We start from the raw sequence: 22,555 nt of genomic DNA, 5'->3' as shown, positions 1-22,555 counted from the left end.
GGTGGCTCGATGTGTCACATGTTGCAATCAACTCCAGTCTGCTCCAGTCAGTAATAGCTTTGTTGCTGTCACTTTTGCCCTCATATGGAATATATATCATTTGATGTTTCTCATTATCAGGACTCCCATAGATCAAAATACTATTTATACATTTCCTTCAAAATAAAACCATTGAACTGGTGAAGGGTTCCCACAAACTCTTCCTCTAAAATTCTGCACTTGTGGATGGTATGATTTATTTCTGTGGAGTCCCTCCTACTGTCTTATACTGTGTACTTGAGTCAGTGTATTACAACAGTCGATTACTGGATGACTTGACCTTAATGGACTAAACAAAACATTTAAATGTAATTTTAAGGCTCTAAGAAAGTGTGAGAGGCATTAAAAGCCAGAGGCAACAATTTGCAAGTTAAACAATATTTAAATAACACACTAAACTCTGTTTGCATTATATTGTAATATTTCCTACAACAGTTTGAAGGAGATGTATGGATTATTTCAGAGACCTAAAGTGTAGCCCATTTGCTGTAGTAGAAAGATTTGACAAAAATATGCCTTGAGATGCTTGAAGTTTTTCCCTTGAAAATGGACAAAGAGGTATTATTATACCAACCTGGGCAGATAGAAAATATACATGTAAGCAGTGCGTTAAAGAAATGAGTTACCTTATTGATCTTGTACATTTTGCATCAGTCATTTATTGGAACCAACTAATATTTTAGGGCGTGCTTGTGAAAGCTGGAGGGTTTTCCGGCTCAAGAGGCACTTAATATATAAAAATGGCTCGTGTTCACTTATTTCTTGGAGGTCAAGTGGCGTAATTGTGTTTCAGGCGAGCCACAGTGAGAAGGACGATGATCCATCTTTTCATGCTCTACGCAGGAGTGTCATTGCATAAAGGTCACAGGCAGTTGATTCATCAGTTCCTTTAAAGGTTTTTTCTCTCAGTGAGGTGGGTTTTCTGTGTTGAGAGTGCGGAGAAGTGGACACCTGTGAAGTGCAGACGGTCAATCTTATTTGCTTCTCTTATGATATGGCTGCTGTTGATTCACTCTGTGCCAGCTTGTGGACCTGGTGTGTTTCTGCCTCTAGTAATGGTGAAACCCAGATCAGATTAGAAGTCAGTTATAGACAAGTTTTGTCAGTCATAGACAAACAAAACATATAAGCTTTAGAGCCCTTCATATTTTTTGCACATTTAATTAATTAAAAACTATTAATTAAGAATTAATTAATTAAGAAATAGCATAAAACTACCATTTTCCATATACAGTATATAAAGATGGACGACAAGACAGCTTCGTAAAAGTGAAGCCAAAACGTCTAAGTTGCTGGTGGCTGGCTGCAGTACAGATTCCTGCCTTCTCCATCTTGATGGATTCAGCATAATTCAAACTTAAAAGTAGAAGTCAAATAAATTTCTAGTTCTAATCACAGGGATGCTTGTTCACGGGTTGATTTTGTTAGTAAGTTTGGATTTAAACAGGCTTGTGGCTTATCAGTGGGAGCTTCCTACCACGGCTCCTTCCCCCGATCTCTGTTGTGTAGAGTCTGTCTCCAAATATACAAGATGGCAGCGCTCGTTTTCAGGATATCAGGGCTTCATTTCTGGATAGTTGGAGGAAGTGGAGATGCGTCGTCCATCTTTTTGATCTACACTCATAAACATGTTTGTGAATTTTTTTTTTTCAACAATCAAGAGCTAAAATCATTAATTGACAAAACAAAGTATTCAATATTACCACACTTAATTCAGTAGCTGGTATTAATAAGGTCGATGACTTGTCCCTAGGTCTCGACTGTATGCTTCTGGTCGTCGCCGGACTGCCTCAGTTTCATGTCGTTTGGATGTTAGAGCCGGTTTTCTTCAAGACCTCTCCTTATGCCTTTGCCCTGATCTAAGCCTCTTCACCATTTTTTCACTGAGGTCTACAGGGAGTCTCTTTTCTTCATGGCTTACTTATTGCTGACGCACAGTGTGAATTATGGAAATTTCTATGCACAGGTGTGTGCCACCCTAAACTCTGTCTAATCAATTCAGTTTGTCCCAGCTGGAGCAGGATGCACCTGACCCCAGTTGCCACAAGCAAAAGGTCTGAATACTGTTATAAATGAGAGTCCCCTTTTAGCTTTTCATACATTAGCAAAAATGTATAAAAAAATCTTTTATTGTAGATCGATGGGCCAAAAAGAACGACTTTATCCATCTTAAATGAAAGGTATACCATGCAGGATGGCTTATAAAGACGCCATCAATTCATTACACCTTATCCCCGGCTGACGAGAGGGAGCAGCGTTAGCAAGAACAAAGCAGTGAATCAGAGGAACGTACACCTCCTGAACATTCACACAAGCCTTTAGGAAGCGCCAAAGGTGCAGGATTTTGTGTGAATGCAGCCAAAGTGCACACGTCTTAGTGTGTGTCTGTGTGTGTGTGTGTAGCTGAGCCCTGCCCTTATTTGAACATCTTTATACATCCGTGACAGAGAGCAGAGGAGAGACACAGAGGCAGCAATATTACTATGGGGCCATTTTTTCAAATCTGTCTGTGTGTAATCAGAATTGTGAATGTGTAAAATAATCTCCAAATGTGTAATGAGATTTGTGAAGGTATACATGGATCTGCAAATCTGTATTTAGAATGTGTGTGTGTCTAAATAGATTTTAAAATGTGTAAAAACTCACATCGTAAAATCTATGTGTGTAATCAGATTGTCAAATATGTACAAAGCAAATCCCCAAATATGTTTACAGAATCTGTGTGTGCGTTATTGGAAGTGTACATGTGATAATAAATATCTAAAAATATGTTTTCAGAATACACATTTATAGATCTCATTACACATTTGGAGATTATTTTACACATTCACAAATCTGATTACACACAGACAGATTGAGACTCACATTTGTCAATAGTTTTGCTACAATAATGACCCCATAACATAACCTGGTATCAAAAAGTCACAGCCCTATGCACTATTATTGGCTGGGAACAGCCCAAAGGCTGTAGCTCAAAAATGTCCCTAACACAGCTAAATAAGGAGAAACGGAGAAGATACAGACAGAATCTCTGCAGAAAAATTCACTGCCACACATTTATAATTGGTCGTGAGAAAATACTTTATATACAGAGGGACGTAGACTCCGTGTCTGAAAATGAAGCCATGTGAAAGTGTCTGTAAACATGTTCATTAGGAGTGTGGTCTCAATCGCTAGTTTCAAGTCGCTGGACAAACTGCCAAACTCAGTCCACAAACAAGTCAATGACTTTGCTGGGGGTTTCCACTTGGTCATAAGTGTTGATTGAAATGGATTATTTTGAATGACTATCATGTGTTTTTTTTTCCCTCTAAAATACTACATAGCAACACTGTCTAAATACATTGTGAAGGCACAGTATTTTCTCCCTTGAGGTCAAACGGTCTTCAGTCTTGTCATATTCAATCCATTTGCCTTCTCTTTGCATAGCTCAGCAGTACTTGTGGAAATTAGCTGCAGGCGGCATTGAAGCCTTTGGTAAAAATGAAACTGGTGTGGCATCGTGAATTTGAGATTCAAATCTATTCTGAAAGAATCCATCATATCAGGCATTATAAAATGACCCGAATGCCCGTTCTTGTTTCGGTGCCTGTGTGTTGGTGCTGTGAGTGGGTTGTAATGTTTGGCTCGTGGTGGATTGTATGAGTCAGTAATGTGCTTCTCCATGGGTTCAAGAAGCTGACAATTGTCTTTATTGATACAAAGGATGAAAAATAAAATGTTTTTTATATTTTTTGTTGCAATCTCAAATCAAAGCATGCAGAAGCTACAGCACAAATAATATTTCAGGATGTAAGACAGTCAATAAAAATGGGAAAAAAGCTGGAGTGCATGTGATCCTATAGTCTACAACATAACAAACTATAATGTGCTCTTTATCACAGTTTCTCATGCTTCCTGTGTCTGCTTTGCATGTTAAGGAGAAGGGCTGTCTAAGTGGTCTTATTCTCCGGGGACCTGGAAATTGACAGCAAACTAAGTAAAACCGGTTGTTAAATAATGCATCAGAAGATCCTGTCTCTTACATTAAGTCACTCTCAGATTCTGCAAAAGTGAAATCTGTGTGGTTCAATGTCTGATCTATGTCTCCCTCCCTAGAGAGTGTATGGACTCATCTGATGATCCATGATGAGGTTCAGTGAAGGCCTTTTCTGAGCTGAAGCACACCGTCACAGGACCCTGTGGATGAAGAGGAGCAGGTGGTGTATCTGCTCACGGACGCTGAGACCATGGTGAAAGCTCAGCAGAGCCAGTCATTGAAATGTGGACAGCGCCAGAAAGAGAAGGGACGCAAGGTAAAGGGAGGAGGTGTGCAGAAGGGGAAAGAAAGAAAGATTGAGCTGAAAGGGAAGAAAAAGAACGATAAGAAAGAGTCCCACCGGAGTAGGAGGAAGACGCTGGTTGTGGGCGATGGAGATGCACTGGACTGTTGCGTCCTGCTCACCCGTCTGGAGGAGAAAGCAGTTGTGGGTAAAGAAAAGAATGCACCAAAATCTGGGAAACAAAAGAGCGATAAGAGCATGAAGAAGCTGCACTCCAGCTCCATTCAAAGAAGGACCAAATCTGGACTAAAGAAAACATCCACAGCCAATCAACAAGCACTGGAACCAAAAAGCAACCAATCTGACGCCTTACTCATGTTGCCCACATCTGTCCTTGAGCCCCGCAGGCGGAGGATGGCCTCTCTCAATGCCGAGGCTGTCAACAGCCTGCTGCTCTACAGAGGCAGCCCTGCAACGTCCAACGTCATGAAGAAACAGCAGGCTTCTACTGAAGATCCAGCTAGAGATAGTCTCGCTAAAACTGAACACAGAGATCATAAAACCAAAAAGGTTTCATCAGGAGGGAAAGCGACACTAAAAGCAAAACCTAAAAAACAGAAGCGGACGTCATTGGAGGCGCTTGACATTGATTGGCTGAGCTTGCTCACGCCAACCCCTCGGCGTAAAGCAGGCCTCACCGCCGCAACTCTGCTCAAACTCACTAGTGCCCCTTACGGAACCAAACGGCAGAAGAAGTCAGAGGCCAAGCCAGGGAGCGGCGTTAAAGCCGCAGCAGCTACGACTCAGGTTGAGGTTAGCGGTAAACCGTTGTGTAAAGGGGCAACAACGCCGACCAAAAGAACAATGCATCCCGAACACGAGGAGCAACTAAAGCACAGACAACAGGGTACAGGGGATCCGGTTCATTCCCAGCTGGGCCCCAACGTCCAGGGATGCTGCAGTTTATGTAAGACAGAAGCTCTGGATCCCGAGTGGAAAGACACCACAGGGGGGCAGGAGTGTCTCAGGCACGCTCTCCATTGTGGCTCCGCTCTGGGATTCTCCTTAAAAACAATCAAAAAGGAGCAGGTGGAGACCAAGGTGTCCTCCTGCTACTGCTGCTCCCAGGAGAGGTGTGTCGAGTACTGTCACAGACTGGCCCTCTTCCTGGAGGACAAGACCTTCAAGGAACCCGAGGACGGCTCGCTGGCCGACGTGTTCCACCACCACCATCACCACCATCATCACCACCATCACCATCTGCAGCCTCCTCATTCTGTCAGCCACCCAGCACCCATAACCATCAGCCCGCACACTTACACCTGTTTCCCTGGCTACTACGTCCACTTCAGCCACCAGGACCCCTCCCCCTCACCCGGGACGCCCCTCACTATATGCCCAAGGAGTGGCAAGAGACCCAAGTTACGCCCCAGCACTAGTCCGCAGCCTTCAGGGATCAGCCATCCGGTGTACTGCTGCACCTCGGTGGAAGCGTGCTACGGAGAGCCCTGCAGGATCAACAGCTACTCCGCGTATAGCAGTGTGATTCCAGCCATCACCAGAGGGGGGTGCTCCTTTGGCCCGACAGACTGCACAAACTGTAACCGTGGCATCAAGAGAGGTGAGTGGACAGGAGGATTATTTGACAGGTTTTTCTTTTTGATTGTTTCCGGCAGAGTAGTTGATCTATTACACAGGTATCTATTCTGATGGGAATAAATGAAGAATAAAGCTCGCAAATTAGTAATTGCAAATTATGTACAAATGGTTATGTTCGCTGGTGTAGAACAGAGATCTGATTGAATGGTGCAAATGTAGTGTTGAGCTGTTCCGGGGGGTTTGCAAGAGACATATTATAAGCCAATAATGTTCAAAACTACTGCAACAGTGGCTGAGATATTTTATTCCCTATAAGAAGTCAAGTTCAAAACGTACCAGATTCTATTGTGTATATTTCCCATAATGCAATCAGTGGTAACTTTTTTTAGACTTCCCAACACTAATAAATACCCACGTTTTTCACCCTCAGTTTATAACTGTTTTTTTTTCTAAACAAATGTATAGTTCAATAGGTAATGAATTTATATAACCCATCATCAGGCTTACTTCCACAGGTTGATTCGTTCTCCCCATGATGAGCAAACTGAACTTCATGTGTTCAATCAGAGGTTGATTAAGGAAACATAGCAGGTTTTCCTAATAAGAGTTTAATACTTACTTTGGTTCTAAGATTATGTTTTACACACAGTCCTCTTTAATCTGGCTGCCTACGCAGATTAATGAGCGGAGAACAGCTTTTATTTCTCGTTTCCTATTTTGAAATGTCTCTTAAGTGGGAAGTAACAAGTAATAGGGCCGGACCTATTTTGTCTCAGTTTGTCACTGGACAGGGAACATGAAGCCTGAGCAGTTAAAATACTAATGAGCTAAATGTACAGTCAGAGACATGAATCAGGACAGGAAGACTAGTGTGCCTGTCTCTCCCCTTCTCTCCCTGTCTCTAGACCTGTCTCTCTATCTCTCTCTTTTTTTTCTCTCCACCCCTCTCTCTCAACCTGTCTATAAACATCTCTCTCTCTCTCTCTCTCTCTCTCTCTCTCTCTCTCTCTCCACCTCTCTCTGTCTCTGTCTCTCTCCACCTGTCCCTTTCTCACTTTGTCTTCACCTGTCTGTCTGTCTCTCTAACCCTCTCTCATGCTCTCTCTCTCCCATCTGTATCTCTCTCTCTGTCTGTCTGTCTCCGTCTCTCTCTCTCCAACTTGCATCTCTCTGTCTGTCTGTCTCTGTCTGTCTCTGTCTGTCTCTGTCTCTGTCTCTCTCTCTCCTTCTCTCTCTCTCTGTCTCTCTCTCGCTCGCTTCTCTCTCTCTCTCTCTCGCTCTCTGCCTCTCTCTCTCTCGCTCTCTCTGTGGTCTCCAGTAGATAAATCCAGGTCAGCATGAGAGTTGAGCCTCTTGTCTCACAGGAAATGCTTTTTACAAACAGATCTCTTTCACTGAGGACAGTTTGACATGTCACATTAGACAAGAGAGGCATGGGTGTCAATAACAGATACAATACATTTGATGTAGCAAGAACAGAGCCATTATTAATGTTATTAGTAGAGTCAAGCTATGTCAGAATATCTGCTCTGAAAAGCTCTACCCACATCCAAAATCTTCTCATGTGTTTCCAATCAGGTTTCATTGACACCTTCATCGCTCTCCTGCTCATTTTGTGGCACCTGTTACCATAGGACATATGATATCTTATTAGTACATGGACTTTGATGACCTGGTGCTAATTCCAACAAGGCTCCACCCAACATCCACCCTAGCAGAGGTTTAACCAACCACCGGAATTAACCTGGGTAAAGCGGAGTTAGTGACTAGCTGGTTAACATTCAGCAGCCAGAACTGTGTATATATTACACGTTGTTTCATCAGGAGCCGCACGGCTCAGGAGGTATAATCCCAGGCTCCTCTAGAGTGTGTTGAAGTGTCCTTGAGCAGGACACTGTGGACACTGTATGTCCTTGTGTGTAAATATTGTGCTCCAGTAAGTTACTTTGGATAAATCAAGCTTCTGCCAAATTATTAAATATAATGTCATGTTTTTGCTGCCCCCAGCTGGTCAAAAAATCTGCAGTTTAATGTTAAATCTGATCCAGTTAATGCTATATGCTTGTTGTTATATTTCACAACTTTATGAACGGTATTGTAGGCTAAATTAATCCTTACGCTGTAATCTTAAACTCAATCTGTAAATAAATTTAAGTGAGAAGACTCCACAAGTCAACTTCTCATTTTAAAGAAACCTTGAGCACAACAGTTCAGTGTAATTCCTTCAGATCAACAGGCATCGTAAACCAACAAGAACTAAACAATGCCTTTGACTCCCTGCCTTTGAAACGTGAAGTCTAATTGACTCCAGTATTTATGTTCCTTTAATCTCTAAGGATCCACCAATCAAAGGGGTTTTTCATCAAAGTCCATTGCAAAACAAAAAACTGTGGGGCTTTGGGTACCCTTTGTTTTCATGCGCTTGATGCCTACAAATTGGAAGTGTTCCCCGTGATGATCTGTTGAGCTCTCAGCCCGGGAAGGTGGAGTGAAGACGGTGAGCGCAGGTTTTCCAAGAAGCCGATGATGCTTTTTAATGAGTCATATCATTTGCAGTTATCTGCTATTGGCTGGGTCAATAATTCTCACTCGAAGACAGAAATTTGTGCTTTTCAATGATGGTTATTAAGTCCATATCTCCCACAGGGTCAGGCCAGAAGGTTTGAAATTTCATGCAGGTGCCCTAGTTTTTCTTAGATAATCATTATGCCTGGTTGGTGAGGATAGAAAACATAATCTTTGAATGATGTCGTAATTTATGTGTCTCAGCAGTCAAAGCGTGGATTTTAAAACATATTGAAATGTTAATGTTTCCTCCCTGGAGCAAATAAAAGCTGAAATAAATTGACCATTAATTTACCTTAATGTCATCACCACAGCTGGAGTGGGCACAGTTTTATGGTGACGCCAAGTAATTGCGTGTGTCTGTGCGTGTGTGTATGTGTGTGTGTGTGTGCTCTGTTAAAGGCTGTAATTGACCTTAATCGAGCCTCTGTTTGTTTTTTCTGCTGCTTCAGCGGAACTAATAAAAACTGAGTGCAGTCCATGTCTCTATTATAAAACCTTGTTAAAGGTTGTTGATCAACGTGTTTGCTCCGTGTGCACATGTCTCACTCTGTCACTCGACTCCATTATCTCTGTTCCTTCCTCAGAAGACTACTCATCAACCCTCAACGACCATCACAGCCCCTCCTCCATCCCCATCTCCCCCAGCCCCAGAATCCTCACTGGCTGCCCCGTTCCCACTGTGCCTCCAGCCGGCCAATCAGTGCCCCACGTTCAGACTCCGCTGTCCGACCCCAGCCAACCGCAGCCACCGCTGCAGGTGGCGAAGGAGTGTCCGCAGAGTGCCAAGCCGCCTAGTGGGTCGAGGTCTGGCGGTCGCGGCAACGGCACCATCGGCTCAGCTGTCTGCCCTCTCAACAGGGACAAGAAACAGAAGCCCAGCTCTCCCAGTGTCAAAGAGCGGTCGGTTGCCAAGCAGCCGAGGAACGGCCGCCAGAAAACCACCAACGGCTGGCGGGCAGTTGGCCTGCCCTTTCAGAGGGAGGTTTTCTCTGTGGTATGTAGAGAACGTCCTGCTGGTGCTTTTTGATGCAGCCATTATGGGGCCATTTGTAATTAAATCTGGTGTAATTTAACTTTTACAAAGAGACGTCAGGATGATTTATCACACATTCATCATGCCCATTCACTCTGTAGTTCATCCTCCACATTTCTGTCAAGACACAGAATCATTCAGTACAAAATGCGTCCTGCAGCATTTTACTCCACAGGCTCTTGCAGCTTATCAGTGTATAGCTGCTGGAGGAGTCAGTATTTCCTGCTGCCTGTGTTCCCAGGGAGAGGAGGCTCCTGTGCTGAGGAAGTGTTTTGAGGGCATCCAGAGGGACGGGGAGCTGATTCGGGTCAGAGACACTGTTCTGCTGAAATCCGGGCCCAAGAAGAAGTCTCTGCCTTACGTGGCCAAGATCTCATCACTATGGGAAGAGCCAGAGTCAGGTAGGACACCCACTGTACACAGTGTTTATTTACACCACAAGAGAAGCTGTGGTAATGCAGTAATAACTGCCTCCAGCACTGACGTGATCTGTGTGTTTCTTCTCCTCAGGAGAGCTGATGATGAGTTTGTTTTGGTACTACCGTCCAGAACACACGCAGGGGGGACGCAACCCCAGCCTACATTGTGAGGTGAGGAATAAATCCTTTGAAACCATGGCTCCAGGAATAAAATGGTTTTGTTTCAGCAGAGGCTTGTTAACATCCTGTAGCTCCAATCAAATGTGCAAATTGTATGTAAATCAGTGCACCAGAGTATTCATGCACAACCTCTTAAGGCTTATTTATGCTCAACATTAGATGCGTACAAGGAAACTGATTCTTCCGTCCGTATTTGTGAACATAGCCTGAAAGCTTATTGATAGGGACTTGACAGATGAAAGCGAACAGTACCACCAGAAATCGTGGGGGGCAGTGAAGCCAGTATTTCAACCGAGGACACAACGAAGAAATTTATCTGTGAAAAAAATTCTCCATCTACATTTGATAGCCTCACAGATCATCACTGATCAAAAAAATGTCTCTTTTACCTCTTTCTTATCACATGTATATCACAACCTCCTCCACCGTTGCCATGCCTGTTGTTCAGAATCTCACGTCTCTAGTGGATGTATTAACAACCATGGCAACGTAAAGGTTGCATGTCAGTACGTGGGCGGGTACGTTTCATCGTTTGAAACTGAAACTTTTCATATGTAAAATCAGCATTAATGAACAAATTGAAATATGTCGATCAAAGGAGCTGCACTTCCTGCTGTCGGGAGGTAGCTGTCATGTTTTCTAGTGCGCCCGTGTGGAACATACCTTGATTGACATTTGCATATAAGCCTGCATGCATCTGTGCCTACACTCTCCACATGTGTCTGCGTGTGTCGTAGAGTAATACCTGCTGAGGTAAATACTTAATAGAGCAGCAAATATGAATAAATCTGCTGTTGAGGTTCTTCCCCTAAAAGTGCACAATTTGTTCTTTTTTTATAACCTTGCAAGGCAGCTGGATTTCTTACGAGGAGAATCCATCTTGCCAGGCTCCAAGCTATTCGCTCCTGGTTTGGACCAATCAGTGTCAGTGTGAAAGAAAAGCAAATAAAGCACTAAACGCTTCTCATGATGGAAAAGGTGTTTTGCTGCTTCTCCTCACTAGCGTCAGGAACCATGATCGATGGTGATGGACAGATGGCTCATCCAATCACCTGCCAAGCCCAGTTTCCAAGAAAGCTTTCCCAGATTGTTCTGTGTAACAAACCATCTGGCTCGTCGGGTTTCCTTATTGAGTAACATTTGATCAAAGCTGCAGTGAAACTACACCTTAAATCACTTACCCTTGTGGGGACTTTGGGATTATGGACTTTTCCAGAGTTCTTAATATTTTACAAGAAGATCCTAGAATATTAACCGGTAAAAGGTATTAATTCCTATGTAAGAACATGACTATGTTCACATGGAGAGCTGAAGCTTTTGCAAGATGAGAGTGAAAACATGCAAAATGGTATCGGTAGCATTATACATGAAATTATTTTAAAACTGGCGGAATAACATTGGACGTAATGACGTGTTATAATTGGGCTATTTAAACAGGAATATTAATGGGGTTTAAAAATAAGCAGCACATGTAAACATCTTAGTGAAATCACTGGTGTTTTTCACATTGATCTTGACCGTTGGTCTTGTAAATTACTATAATTTTATAGCTTACAAGGTTTTCTATGCTTCACACTTTGATAACACATTTTAGGGTTTTAATGCCTCTTGGTCGTGAAAATCAACCAATCAGGATTCAAGAAAAGGCTTGATTTTGACAGTCACTGCTAATATGTTTCAAAGGGAAGACAGTGCAACAAACACAGGCGGACACAAACGCACAGCCTCTGTTTGTGCTCACTTCCTGTCGTCAATAATCTCGCAAAAGGAACAAATTGCTCTTTTATTCAATCTCCAGAAACAATGACCCACATAAAGTCTGTCATTTCCCAGCTGCACTGGCTGCACACAGCCGACACTTCAGAGCAGCCGCGGGAGGACAGTAACACGGCTCTGGCTCAGAGGAAGCAGTGAAACATCTTTCTTTTATGAATCCGTCTTTACAAGTGAAGGTTAGACAGGAGTGTTTGTGTACAACACAGACAGATGTTTGAGCTCCAATTCAATCTAGGGTTATGTGTACGAGCTGCAAATCCTGATGAGGCTCAGCTGGCACCTTTTTGTTTTGAGCTAAGGAATAAAACACAACTCTTTTTCCTCCAGAATGAGATCTTTGCGTCTCGTCACCAGGATGTGAACAGTGTGGCCTGTATTGAAGACAAATGCTATGTCCTAACATTGGCACAGTATTGTCGGTAAGAAAGAAAGCTTTATTCTCTCTAGCACGTTTTATTGTTTTGCTAAATTTTATTTGGAAACTGATAGAACTTGATGTCTTGTGATCTGTGCCATCTCCAGATTTTGTGCCTTGGTAACACGCCGTAGGGAAGGTGTACACGACAGTGCCGCCTCCCTCGTGGTGCCACCCATTGCTGGCAACGCCATGCCCACCCACCACTGTGTGCCCGATGACATCAACCCAGAGCTGGTGTTCTTCAGCCGACACGTCTACGACTTTCGCTTTGGGCGCCTGCTCAAAAACCTGCAGTAGCATGTGATGTATGCCATGACTGTGGGACGTGAGCTAATGTTTCTCTGGTTTCATCCTCTACAACTTTGTTTAACTACAAAACTACCTGCTGCCTCTGTGAGAGGAACTGGACATTTAGGATGAAGGAGACACAAGCTTATCTTTATTTGAAATTCATACTCAACGCGCCACATGTTTATTTAGTGAGAGTCCTGGTCTGACATACGGTGTTGTAGAAGAGTCGTTATGGCAGTGTAATTGGGCTTCATCATACATGGCTCTCTGGTGTTGTAGCAGCTGTGTGAAAGCCCTGGAATGTACTCTGCTGTAGAAAAATGCTACTGTAGCTCTTAGAAATGTGACACTTGATATATATATATATATATAAGGAGAAGTTGATGTTACATGTGAACCATGTTACCATCTGCCTGCAGATATCAGACACACGAAGTATCAGTCATACGTCATAGATAAAGATCATGCTCATCATTAGAATTCACTTTTCTCAGAGGCACTGTAGACTAAGGTTTAAGAGAAAGACGCAAACTTGTGTCTTCAAGTTTAGGTAAATGTGGCGATTCACTTTGTTGCCAGAAGTTCTTTGAGTTTATCCAATCTGAGGTCAGTGAATATAAAGCCGCTGCCAGCAGCCATTTAGAATGCTCAGCATAAATACTGGAAACAATTGGGGGATTGACCCTCAGTAGCAAGGTCCCGTCGATGCACTCGACCAATCACAATGTCAGGTTTAAATCATCGTTTCATCCTGTTTGTATCCTACCAAATGTAATATAAAACCAAACCTATCGGAAACTCAACACTTGAACAAACATCAGTGTGATAAGAACTACCTAATAACACAAACTATCTTTGACAATTTTATTTGACGTTTACTTTACTATTAAATTGTTTTACCTTTACCGCAGCCAGCAAACAAGACATTTTTGCTTCACTTTTGTGAAACAGTTATGTCTTCTATCTTTATCTACAGTCTTTTTTGAAAAGAGCCAGGCTAGCTGTTCCCCTATTTCCAGTTATTATGCTAAGCTAAGATATTAAGCTGTTTGCTCAGGCAGACATAAATCTCAGCGAGAAAGTAGCTTAGTGTATATCCCACAGTTTCAAATAATCTTTTATCTAACATTTCCATTTTCATGTGAGTGTGATAGACTTGTAGGTCTATGTAGTGAACTCCGGACAAAGCTGCAAAGAAAGGAGATTCGGTTAAATATACTCACTGATCAGTTTTGTGCACGGCCACAAATGAAAAGTGGATGCAGTTTGGCGACATCTGTTGTGAGTCTCTAAGATAGTTATAGGTTTGATGACATATCTGTAGCTCTGAAATGGTGAGTTGGGTGAGTTGTCACACTGTAACACAGACGTGCGTTCTACAAAGAACGCACAGGTGAGTTTGTTAGGTCTCGCAGTGTGAGGACGTCCAACGAGCCGAGCATTGAGGGGGTTCATGTTATGCCAATGCTGAGGAATACTTTATTTTGTGATTTGACTCTGGTGTCAGCGAACTGTATATTTGGAAGAGCGCTTGTTTCTGGCAGATGGCAACAGTTCGTCACCTATATTCTCGTTTCTTCGCCGATGAGCTGCTGAGTAATGAATTCAGTGTAGCATTTAGATCTGTGATGATGATTCATTCCTATGTTTGAGAGAAGATATGTATTTATTTCTGTACTGAGAAAATATAAATTATTTTCAGAAGATAATTCTAAAGAATAGAGTTTTAGATGAGTGGCTTTCATTCCTGATTCGAGAGCAGGTCAAAGTCGTTTCTCGTCATTAGCTGCACTGTTCAAGATGAAAAGCGTGTATGTCGTTCGCAGTAGAGTTCCTGTGACTGATTGCTCTCCCAATAGAAGCCTGTGAAATGTTGTGTTGAGATGTTTAAGGTCCTCCAGGCAGATTCAAGGACACACCTGGAGGATCTGGAAAGATATCAGATACAGTTTGAAGGACACCTGTTAACATGTGACCAGATGCTTAAACATGCAGGACCAAAAACCTTTATGTTGGCCCCTCCCAGCTTCCTGTCATAGTCTCCTTTTAACGTCTCCTCCGATGATGAAGCTTTGCCTCCTCACCTTTAAATTGCTGAATGCTACGTTGATTTAAAACGTACCCTGCCATTAGCCTGTGCCCTCGATCCTGCTGCCTTATAGTACATTCCCAGCCTTTCATTTAGAAGTGTGTACCAATCTCAGCTTGGGGTTATGAAACCTGTTAGTGTGCTGATCTTGATTCCTCGATGCTTGAAAGGCATCTCAGGTCCGTCTCATACATCTGATCAGAAACGTAAAACTGACCCTTAATCAATTCTCACTCTAACAAATGTCTGCATAGGTTTTATTTAATCTCTCCTGAGGACAAAATGGTTGTTAAAACAATAGTTTGACATCTTGAAAAATGTTGAATTCTTGCAGAGTGTTGGGAGGATTGATGCCACTCTCGTCTGTTTACAATTAGTATGAAGATATAGCTAGCACCCGCTTAGCTTAGCATTAGCTCAGCAGGGGAAGACAGAGGCTTGATCCTGTCAGACAAGGCAACTAAAACCACCAACCAGCACCTACAAACCTCACTAATAAACTTGTTATATCTTCATTAATCTGTAAAAATAGAGCATGCTGCTTCCTGTCTTCGCACGAAGATAATGCTGCTTTCAGACATGAACTTCACAAAACCTTCGTATTTTTTCTGGACGAAGTTCTTGTGTGAACTTAAATGTCCAAATGAGAGCCTTCGGATTATCTGCGAACTTTCTCGCATAAAGAGCCATAAAATGTCTCGACATTTGCGTTCTCATGTACAGCCCCTCTGTAAAATGAGGGAAATGTATGTAGTTCAGTGTGGAAGCAGCATTTGAGATATAAGGGTGGTCTTGATCTTTTCATCTATTTCTCTACAAGAAGGTGTTTTCTGCCAGAGATGTCAAACATTTCCTTTCTTTGGTTGTAGTTTGTTTTGTAACAGTTGATTTTCCTCAGTTTGGTACAAAAAGCATCAAAACGTCCAAAGAAAATCCTCGACTCCCTTCTTCATAATCCAGCTCTTATCTGTCCATCTGGATGCTCATGTTCCAAACAGTCCCATTTTTTGCCATTATAACAAAGAGACTATTTGGCCGAGCTCAGTGGATGGTGTTAGCACAACACTGAGGTGATTTATAATACAGGAGTATTTGAGACGTTTCAGTCTTTTACTCTGCTTTGCACTTGTCAGCATTTAAATACTTACTGTAGTATCCAACCTGTTGTTAGCTGGTGCCAGAGAGCGCAAAACTAGACTGGATGTGGACAGTGCTTTACTCCCTGTACATCTGGTGGAATAGATTCATTTTGTGTGTTAATTTTACAAAAATATTATTCTCTATAATTATTTAATGGATTAATGTTTGACTTTCAAACAAGTCACCTTGAATTAAATTATTTTTATTGGTTAATTAAATTCAGCGGGCTCAAACGGAGCGAACTGGCCCTGGTGTTTCATTTGCTTTTCATGATAAACCAGAGGGAATCAGTGTGTTTTAAAGACCTCTCCACTGGGCACAAGATTCTTCTGAATATTCCTTTTTGATTGACATATTCAAGCCCACATGGCACAATTATACAAACCAAACTATATTGGGTCTAATTTTGGTTTTAAGTCCCACTGGGTCAGTCACAATATTAATACCAACAACTGGCTTTAGTTTGATGGCACATCAGTGTATATCATGGACTGATTTGAAAGAGTTAAATAGGAACCATCCCTAATTTATGATTTAAAACTTATGTTCTAGTTTCAATTGTTTGGCTCGACTACGTTAAAAAATATGTTGATCCGCTGATCTGTGTATTATGGCCTTACAGGAATCATTCAGCAAACTAATGAGGTTTAATCAAGATGTGTGATACTTATGTCTTAGCTGGTCCTCTGTGCCTGTTCCCATTAACCCGTATATATAAATATATTCCAAGCGTTTTCCATGAAGAGAAGGACGAGCATTTGCTGTCGTTTTTATTCACCTTACGAATGCCTTTCATTTTTGTCAGATGATGATACTGTTCTGATCTTGAATCACCACAAAGAAATGTCTTCACCAAAAACAGAGAGAGAGAGAAAGCGAGAGAGAGAGGGTGAAAGAGGAGGGATACATGAATTTAACTTCATTCCCAGGTGTACAAAAACCTAAACTTTAGTTCTTCTTATGTGAATTTTATGTTTGTATTCTTTGCATGGCGTTTTGGAAATCTTGGAAATATTAATCACAGCACAGATTATTTGTATGGTTTCAAATGGACCTCTGTAATATAAGAAAAAATATTTAATTGTAATAAATAATATATGAGTTTGAACATGTGTTTGAGAGATTTCTTTATGGCTGACATTGTTGACTGTAGTAATGGTTGCTGCCCAGGTGGTGGCTCTCTCTGCCAATATTTGTATCTGATCTGCTTTCATCAAACACAGAGATCACAGCTCTGAAAGGTGTTTTTGAAGAATTATCTCCATATTGATGTGTTAAGTGTTGTATGAGCACAGTTTCTTTACGGAAAAGCTTCATACAGCACCGGAAAGACTATATTTAAAGATATTGACATTTGTAGTCAATAATAATCGACTACAGGCTTTCAGGAAACAGGCAGAAAAGCAGAAAGCTGAATCGATTCAGTCGATCAACAGTAAAACTAAATTGATTTTATTTGTTGGTTAACTGTTTCCCTCAGTTAGGGACATGCTTATTGTCTGTTGATTTTACCTGGATAATCAGATAAAAATGTAGTCATTCCTGTACTGAAAATAACCATTTTTTTCTGCAGGAATTTAAAGAAACAACAATTTTCCAGCAAAATAAAAACAACCTTTTTATTTTATTTAGATATTTCTTTGAATTAACAGAGAAAAACAAAGATGGATCTGCATGAATCAAAATCCCTGTTATCTTTTCATCGCCTCCAGCCTTTCCCCTCTCGTACCTACTTTCATAATTCATTCAGCTCTTTAAACCTGAAATGATTATTTATCAGGGGCACTGGGTGGATCATGACAGGAGAGACAAGAGCATCTTGAAAACAGGAGATTTAATCATCCAACCTCAATAATCAGGCCTCTGAAGAAAATGTATGAGGCCTCTAGCACTACTCAATCAGATTATGATGATTTCAGTGGCATGAGCAGGTAAATCATTTGCATCTGAGACAGCGACCATGGTGCGGGATGAGAGAGCATTCAGCTGCTTTTAAGTATTTAGTCGTGTGACAGTGCATGGGTGCATCTTCAATGATTGAACAATGGAAGTGTGTTTATGGATACGTTTTCTGCAATGAGACTCAATGCAGGATCTATGTGTTACACACCAGGGGTTACGTACGTATTGATGGATAATAACAAACAAACAGTTGAAATTGAATTGATATCTAATGACATTTTATTTTTGTCCCTCTCAGTTGTCAGTGATGTGTACAGACCCAGCGCATCAAGACTAATTTCATCACCAAAATATTTAACACACTCTATGATTCACAATGATGTTAAGTAGAAAACAAGTGCCATATTTAAATCCAATTCTGTAGCAATCGATCAGAGCCGTGCATCTTGTATCTATATTCAGAATGACATTCAGAGGTACATTTTTTAAATTTTTTTTTAATTTACATATGTACAAGGAGGGTTGAAGGTTGATGTTGAAATAGTTGTAAGTATTAATTAGATAAACTGTAAAACAAATAAAGTTAACATATTTCTAATATGGAAATGGATATTTAATTGACATATGTCAGGCCACCGCTGCTTTTTATTATCCTTTCATGGATAAAAAGAAGCCATCAAAGGATAGGGTTAGGGTTCTGCTTCAAAGAACTGCTCTTCCAGCCAGCTGCCTCTCTGACCAAAGAGTATGTGTCAGATCTGTCTAGCAGGTGAAGAAACTGCCTCAAATGGGACTTTCTCTTGTCATACAAGACAGCTGCACAAGTTCTGCTGAGAGCCGTGTATTTCAGTAGGGGTCCCGAGGTGTTGCAATTACACACCTGCAAGACTTTCCACGGACTGACTCGGTCCAATTTTTCACCACTGTCCTCTCTTATTAACTTCTCCTGTCCCCAGTGTGGCTGCATACAGAGATGCACAGAATCACAGATGCAGTGGCTTCATCATTTGGGAAGTTTCAAATTACTGAAGTGATTCAAAGTGAGGTTTTTTTTCTTCTCAATTTAAAAATAAAGTGTGTAGAATTTAGTGGTAAAGTAGCATGCTGGGACCGAATGAATACACCTCACCGCACCCGCTAATTTCATGTAGGTAGAAGAAGCATTGGTCTGCCCTGCGGGTAAAGCTGTGACTCCATGGGAGTTTTTAATTATTATTTATAATTGCCTAGTGAGCCTAGAGAGAAAAAAACTAAACTGTACATTCGTGAATAATAGCAAAATAGACACCTGTGAATTGTTATTTTCAGCTAAAAATTACCCGAAAGACAATCCTTATCTGTTACTTGCTTTTTATTTGTATCGTCAGACAATTACAACAACACCATACAGCGTTCGGAGCAGTACTCTGCACATCTTCAGAATTAAAGAGGACCATCATCTCTGCCGAATCTACAAACACAGCACGCACCTACCACCGCTCACTATGTAGAGATTACTGACATTTGCATCTGAAGACTTTGTTAAGCCCGTCTGAATTTGCATTTTCATTTTCATAAAGGACGTTTGCGACACAATCAGACATGAGAGCAGCGGGATGCATGAGTAGAAGTGTGTGCAATATAAAGTCTTTGTATAATTTCATGCTCTCATTAGCAGCAGTGACAACAATGGAGCCTCCCTGATATGATATTCAACAAGCAGTCTCTCCTTATCGAAAGTATTCACACTGCAGCTCATCCAAAGGCTATAATAATTTATCTTTACGCTCTGTGATCAGGTCTACAAAGGAGTTTTAGGTTTATAAAATATGAGCAGCCTTTCAGATGCAACTTTCTTGTGAGATTAAGTCTGAGAAAATAAGATCAAGGAAAACAGTCTTAATGGGAAGCATTGGAAAACTCTCAAAAGACACCACTTAGCTTTTAAACTTCTTGATTAAAATAAATAATTTGACATCTCTGCACACAAACAAAGGGGCTTTCTTGATTTTGCAGATATCAACCCATGTAATTATCTGCAGCATACTTTGATGTAATTGCACATTAATGGGAATCATTGGTGCATCAACAGATTGAATAGTCTGGTTGTTCTTTTCCCCCTGGAGCTCCAGTGAAATAAACCTTTTCAGAAGATCTTGCAAAACAAGACGTCTTTTAAACGCTTGTCATGTTTATTCAGCAATAATTATTACATGAAAAACTATTTAGCTGATGAGTCACTTGGGTGTTTTTCAACCTTGATTATGTTAACTCCATGAGGGTTTGCCTGATATGCAGGACTTTGGGAACTTTATAAGGCTGTATGATATTCGTGGGATTTTAAATGCAGGATTTAGCTTGAAGGCTGCACCAAATTGCACACTCTTAAATATTAGTCCCCCTAAACATGCCTGTTTTTAGTTTTTTTTAATCAAGATCCATGAATCTAAGAGTACTCAACAAAAAAAAATCCATGGAGCTCCACACACAGATGAATGCTACAGTCACTTTTACAACTTGTAACAGTCTGACCGCTGTCTACTGGCCGAAGTCATAGCAACTTCAGCGCCTGGTCATAAAACACTGAGAAACCCTTTAATGGTACATCTATCACTGGACTACACAATTTCACCTCTGAGTTTAAAGGCACTCATCTCTCATGAGCCCTGAGCTGAATCGATAAAAGAGTTTATGGACAATATTCCAACCAGCACACCCTGATCTTGTATTTTGTCTTATTAAAATAAAGAGTTGTTGGTGATAAGAGGAGGAAATAAAAGCTTTGATGTCAGTCTACTGTTCAAAATCATACATGGTTTTACTTCGTATTTATTAATTAATTTTCTATTACATCCTATTTATATAGAAAATGACAAAATGTCCACTAGTGACACTAGTGCTGCATTTTTTACCTGACTAGTTACATTCAAAATGTTGACTGTAGTTTTACTAGTGAGGTCCTCTGTCTGCGGAAGGCACACATCATTAAATATCACTACATTTGTTTCCTTTGATGTCACACTGCACCTCTGAATATAAGCAGTTTTATTATTGTATTGTTTTTGAGATATTGTATTTGTATTTTTATATTAAGCTCTTTCTACCTTACTTTTATTTATTAAATTATTAAATTATTTCACTATTGAGCTGACCTGTTACCTCTCATCCAACACCTTTCACTCTACCCATGACCCTGTGTTAACTTGTGCATGATAAAGACATTTTAAAACTTCTTAGTTTAGTTGACCAGAAAAAAGATTAAAACATCCATTTGAAAACGTCTATCAGCAGAATTTTAAAACCTAACTTTTGAAACTTCTGCCTCTCTTACTGTGCATCTGCAATTAAAATTCAACACAAGCCCATTGCAATCATTCTGGGTGTCATTGGGGTCGTAAACCTATTTATTTATTTATGCGTTAGACTTCCTCTCAGGTTTATTCACTCCATTTTTACATAATAAATAGTACAGATGATGGGTTTTGATGATTATGATGGGTTGACATTTGACACACAACTCTGCAGACTTTGCATATTGTATTGTTTTCATTGAATGTCACAGCTGCAGCAGAAAGAAATCATTTCATGAGTAAAAGCCAAACTGAACGACAGAAACACATTTCAATTTGTGCACCCTCATTGGTAAAGTTAATAAAAATTATTGTAATGAATTAGTATATTAAGCGGAATGCAACAAGATAGATCTTATATTAAACATAATGAAGGCATGAACAATTAACTAAATACTCTCTTAGTAAAAGCGGAAGGAAATTGGACTAAACAGTACATTGAAAGGGCACATTTTACAGTATATACATACAGTTGACACAGGGAATTACAAATCGAAAGAATATGAATATGTACAATCATATAACGTAGAAACCTCAGAGCCACATGTGAGGATTTGCAACTCCACGTGTCAGTTTCAGAATTTCACTTTACATAAATTATCTCTTATCTGTCGAAAAGAAGATTGGCCACATTCATATTAAATTTGAAGTGAAGAAGAGGTTGATTCTTAAGCGTAGTTGTCTTGAGGAACAATGTTACTTGCACATGGTAAATCTGCCACAATGGTAGAGGTGTGAAGACGTGGAACTTTAGACATTTTCAGGACGCTCGACCCTTGACCCTGCTCATTTCCATAACCCCTCCTCCAGAAAAGGAAGTGGCTGCACAGGTACGACAGGAACTTTTCGTGTAGTGAGGCGTAAATAAAAGGATTGTAGCAAGCGGAGCTCATGGCAAACAGGTGACTCGACACCTGGATGACGTTTATGTAGTTCTTCCCCAAAATGGAGAAGTCTGTGTCCAGGTCACGGATCAGATTCACCACCTGCAAAGATCATCTGTGTTACCGCACTCGTCCATTCAAGGTACAGTTTATAAATCAGGATTTGCAACAGTTTTTCGTGGTTTCATGTCTAAGCTAACAATAACATGAGCTAACAACAGTGCTAAAGTTAGCGAAAAGCTACTAATTAAGTCAGTAACAGTAACAGTGGTGAGTTGGTATAGTTTGTTCACTTTGAAGTTTCATTATCAAAGATTCATTCCTACATGTAAAGGACATGAAGAAATGGGAACAATAAATTAAAGGTCTAATAGCCGGGCTGTTTGTTTCCACCATAAACTCTATAGATGACAAGCCAGCTCCTCAAAAGGGGAGGCAAAATGTCTAAAGACTCATGGTTTCTGTCATTTGTGGTAGTTCTTATCACACAGATAAGATGCCAATGTTCCACACAGTTAGTTATTTGATGTTTTAAAAATGAGGTGAAACATCATTAGTGACAGTTGAGACTGACTTCTGATTGGTTCAGCACATGTATCGGTGGGACCTCGATACCACGGTCTGAC

At 40.9% G+C, this 22,555-nt stretch overlaps 2 protein-coding genes across 3 annotated transcripts in view; one reads left to right on the top strand and one right to left on the bottom strand.

The window, feature by feature from the left end:
* bahd1 (bromo adjacent homology domain containing 1) overlaps positions 1-16,876 on the top strand; it is a 33,715-nt gene extending 16,839 nt beyond the window's left edge. For both annotated transcript variants that reach the window (XM_061083019.1, XM_061083020.1), the window contains exons 2-7: positions 4,138-5,922; positions 9,053-9,462; positions 9,743-9,902; positions 10,012-10,091; positions 12,204-12,295; positions 12,399-16,876. In XM_061083019.1, coding sequence (XP_060939002.1) covers positions 4,269-5,922; positions 9,053-9,462; positions 9,743-9,902; positions 10,012-10,091; positions 12,204-12,295; positions 12,399-12,591 — 2,589 coding nt within the window. In that variant the 5' untranslated portion in view covers positions 4,138-4,268 and the 3' untranslated portion in view covers positions 12,592-16,876. The remainder of the gene's footprint in view (positions 1-4,137; positions 5,923-9,052; positions 9,463-9,742; positions 9,903-10,011; positions 10,092-12,203; positions 12,296-12,398) is intronic.
* Positions 16,877-21,713: 4,837 nt separating this feature from the next.
* The window catches only part of prlh2r (prolactin releasing hormone 2 receptor), a 1,907-nt gene continuing 1,065 nt past the window's right edge, over positions 21,714-22,555 (bottom strand). Inside the window, exon 2 of the mRNA XM_061083435.1 lies at positions 21,714-22,031. Coding sequence (XP_060939418.1) covers positions 21,714-22,031 — 318 coding nt within the window. The remainder of the gene's footprint in view (positions 22,032-22,555) is intronic.

This window comes from Limanda limanda, chromosome 12 (assembly GCF_963576545.1).
Source record: "Limanda limanda chromosome 12, fLimLim1.1, whole genome shotgun sequence".
NCBI lineage: Eukaryota > Metazoa > Chordata > Actinopteri > Pleuronectiformes > Pleuronectidae > Limanda > Limanda limanda.
This window is presented reverse-complemented; position numbering and strand designations above follow the sequence as displayed.